Source organism: Monoraphidium neglectum (genome assembly GCF_000611645.1).
Source record: "Monoraphidium neglectum strain SAG 48.87 unplaced genomic scaffold scaffold00427, whole genome shotgun sequence".
Lineage (NCBI taxonomy): Eukaryota > Viridiplantae > Chlorophyta > Chlorophyceae > Sphaeropleales > Selenastraceae > Monoraphidium > Monoraphidium neglectum.
This window is the reverse complement of record NW_014013201.1, coordinates 13,158-15,541: the sequence shown is the minus strand read 5'-3', so window position 1 is coordinate 15,541 and position 2,384 is coordinate 13,158. Positions and strand designations below refer to the sequence as shown.

General features: G+C 70.0%; 1 protein-coding gene across 1 annotated transcript in view; it reads right to left on the bottom strand.

Moving 5' to 3' along the window:
* Positions 1 to 2,153, bottom strand: part of MNEG_3404 (hypothetical protein) — a gene marked incomplete at both ends in the record, with an annotated part of 5,792 nt that extends 3,639 nt beyond the window's left edge. Inside the window, 4 exons of the mRNA XM_014048119.1 lie at positions 65 to 281; positions 528 to 634; positions 855 to 913; positions 1,262 to 2,153. Of these exons, the coding sequence (XP_013903573.1) occupies positions 65 to 281; positions 528 to 634; positions 855 to 913; positions 1,262 to 2,153 (1,275 nt within the window). The remainder of the gene's footprint in view (positions 1 to 64; positions 282 to 527; positions 635 to 854; positions 914 to 1,261) is intronic.
* Positions 2,154 to 2,384: the final 231 nt, after the last annotated feature.

Below are 2,384 nucleotides of genomic sequence, written 5' to 3'. Positions count from 1 at the left end.
CCGCCGGCGTGGCGGCCGCGGCGGAAGCGGCCTGGGGCTTGCCGGCGCTGGCGCCGGCGACGACCGAGGTCGCGGAGGTGGGCGCGGGGTCGGCGTCGAGCGCGGCGGTTACGTTGATGCCGGGGGTTTCAAACTCGCCCATGTCCATAATGAGGAGGTCCGTGCCGCCCATCTGGCCGCCCTGCGCCGCCCCGAGCGCGCCGTCCTCGTCAGCACGCCTGGCGCAGCAGCCAAACGCGCCGTCCTCGTCAGCCTGCTTGGCGCAGCAGCCAAAGGCGCCGCTGCGGGGGCGGGGGTGGGGCGGGGGTCGATGAAGGCCGTGGTTAGCTAAGGTGAGCGAGCTCGCGGCGCGGCGGCTTGATGTGTTCGGGTGCAGGCGCCCTGGGCCGCCCCTGCGCATCCTCGCCACCCGCTACGAATCACCCCATCTGTGATTCTTACAACCATAAACCCGCGTTTTCATACACACACACACACACACACACGCTCTCTCTCTCTCTCCCTCTCTCTCTCTCTGCCGCTCTCACCAAGCAGCCGAGCGCAGGCCCTTGACGCCTTGATCCCTCCTAATCAGCAGCCTGTCGTTGTAGCCATAATGGTCCACAGCCCCAAGCTCCTGCACCCTATCCTTCACCTGCACGGACAAAGCAAGCGGCGAGAGGAATAGCCATGCGAGACGGGCGCCGCGAATGCGCAGCGCTCGCTGGGCCTGCCGCCGCCAACTACAGCATCGCATGTGCTGATGCGATGAGGGAGTGCCGCCTGTTTGCGTGTGTGCATCTTCGTGCATGCGTGCAAGCGTTGATTGCGTGCGTGTTGAGCAAGCGGGCCCGCGTTCATGCGCACACACCCACCTGGTCAAACGTGTGTGCGTCCATCAAGACCTGCCCGCCGTTGCCCATGTCAGACACAACTGCAGGAGAAAAGGGAGGGGTGAGCAGCACGCGATGGTGAATAGCAGCAGGAGTGGGCGGAGCGCACATGCGCTGGGGATCTTCGGCCGGCTGCTGCTGCCTCTCGGCAAGGCCCCTCGTGCCGCCTGCGGCCCACAAGCGATGCGGCAGTGGGGAAGCGCCGAAGCCGCCCGCGCAACCAACCGCGCGCTGTGCCGCGGCCCACCCAGATGCCAGCCCGTCCTGCTCCCCGCACCTCCCCGCGTCGTCCCTCGCCTGCCCCTTGGCCCTGCCCAGCTACCCCCCCGCTACCCCAGCTACCCCCCAGCTACCGCCAGCTACCCCCCAGCTACGCCCCAGCTACCCACCCTTTGCCAGGTCAAACACGCTGCTGTTCCTGATCTCTGCGCCCGCAGGCAGCACGCCGCTCGCAACCCCCATGCGCACGCGCAGGCCGAAGAAAAGCCGCGCATCCAGCGCCGCCGCCGCGCTGCCCTGGGCTGGCCCGAGAAGCATGTTGAAGAACCTGCTCTGGGACGTCCCCCGCCGCGATGTGCGCCGCGAGCCAAGGCTGCTGCCGGGCGCGAGCGTCTGCGACCGCGGCGCGACAGAGAGGTGCGGCGGCAGCGCGCCGCCGGCGGCGTCGGTCCCAAGGGACGAAGCGGAGCGCACGCTCCCGCCGCGCGACATGCCCGCGCCGCCCGCGTCCCGGGGCGGCTGGTCGCCCGGCGGCCCCGCGGGCAGCGCGTCCCCGGCGCTCGCGGCCCGCCCGCTGGCGGCAAGGTTCGCCGGCGCCGCGGCAAAGCCGGGGGTGGCGCCCGCCGGCGAAGACGGCGAGGTCGGAGGGTTGGCGCCGTCCATGCCGTCCAGAGCGAGGCCGTCCACCAGGCTGGCCGAGCTCGTCCTGCTCTCGTGACTGACATGAGTCGTGAACGACAGGTTGGCGTGCACCTGCGCCGCCGTGAGCTGCGCCAGCTGCATCGATTGCTCCCACGCCGGCGGCCCGTCGCCCGCGCCGGCGTTGACGTCCGCGTCGCCGCCGCCGCCGCTCTGGCGCCCGCTGGGCGCGGAGCTGCGGGCGGTGATCAGCGACCGCAGGCCCTGAGCAACGCTGCTGCTGGCGCCGCTGCCGCCGCCGCCGCCGCCACGCACGGCGGAGCCGTTGCGGCCGGTCAAGCTGCTGCCCGGGCTGCTGTTTTCGGTCATGACCGTGCCCTCCAAGCTGGCAAAGTGCTGGTGGTCCTCAATGCCCCCCTCCATGAGCCCCGCCGGCCAGTCCACCTGCGCGCATCACGCGCGCAAGCGCGATGTGGGTCCAAATAGCACACCTCAGCGGCCCGCACGATGACACCTGCACATTCACCCCTGAGAAAGGCCATCCACACCGCTCCTTGACTGCTCCAGCACCTGCCACCTGTGCGCGCAAGCACACACACACACACACACACACACACACACACACACACACACACAGACACACACACACACACA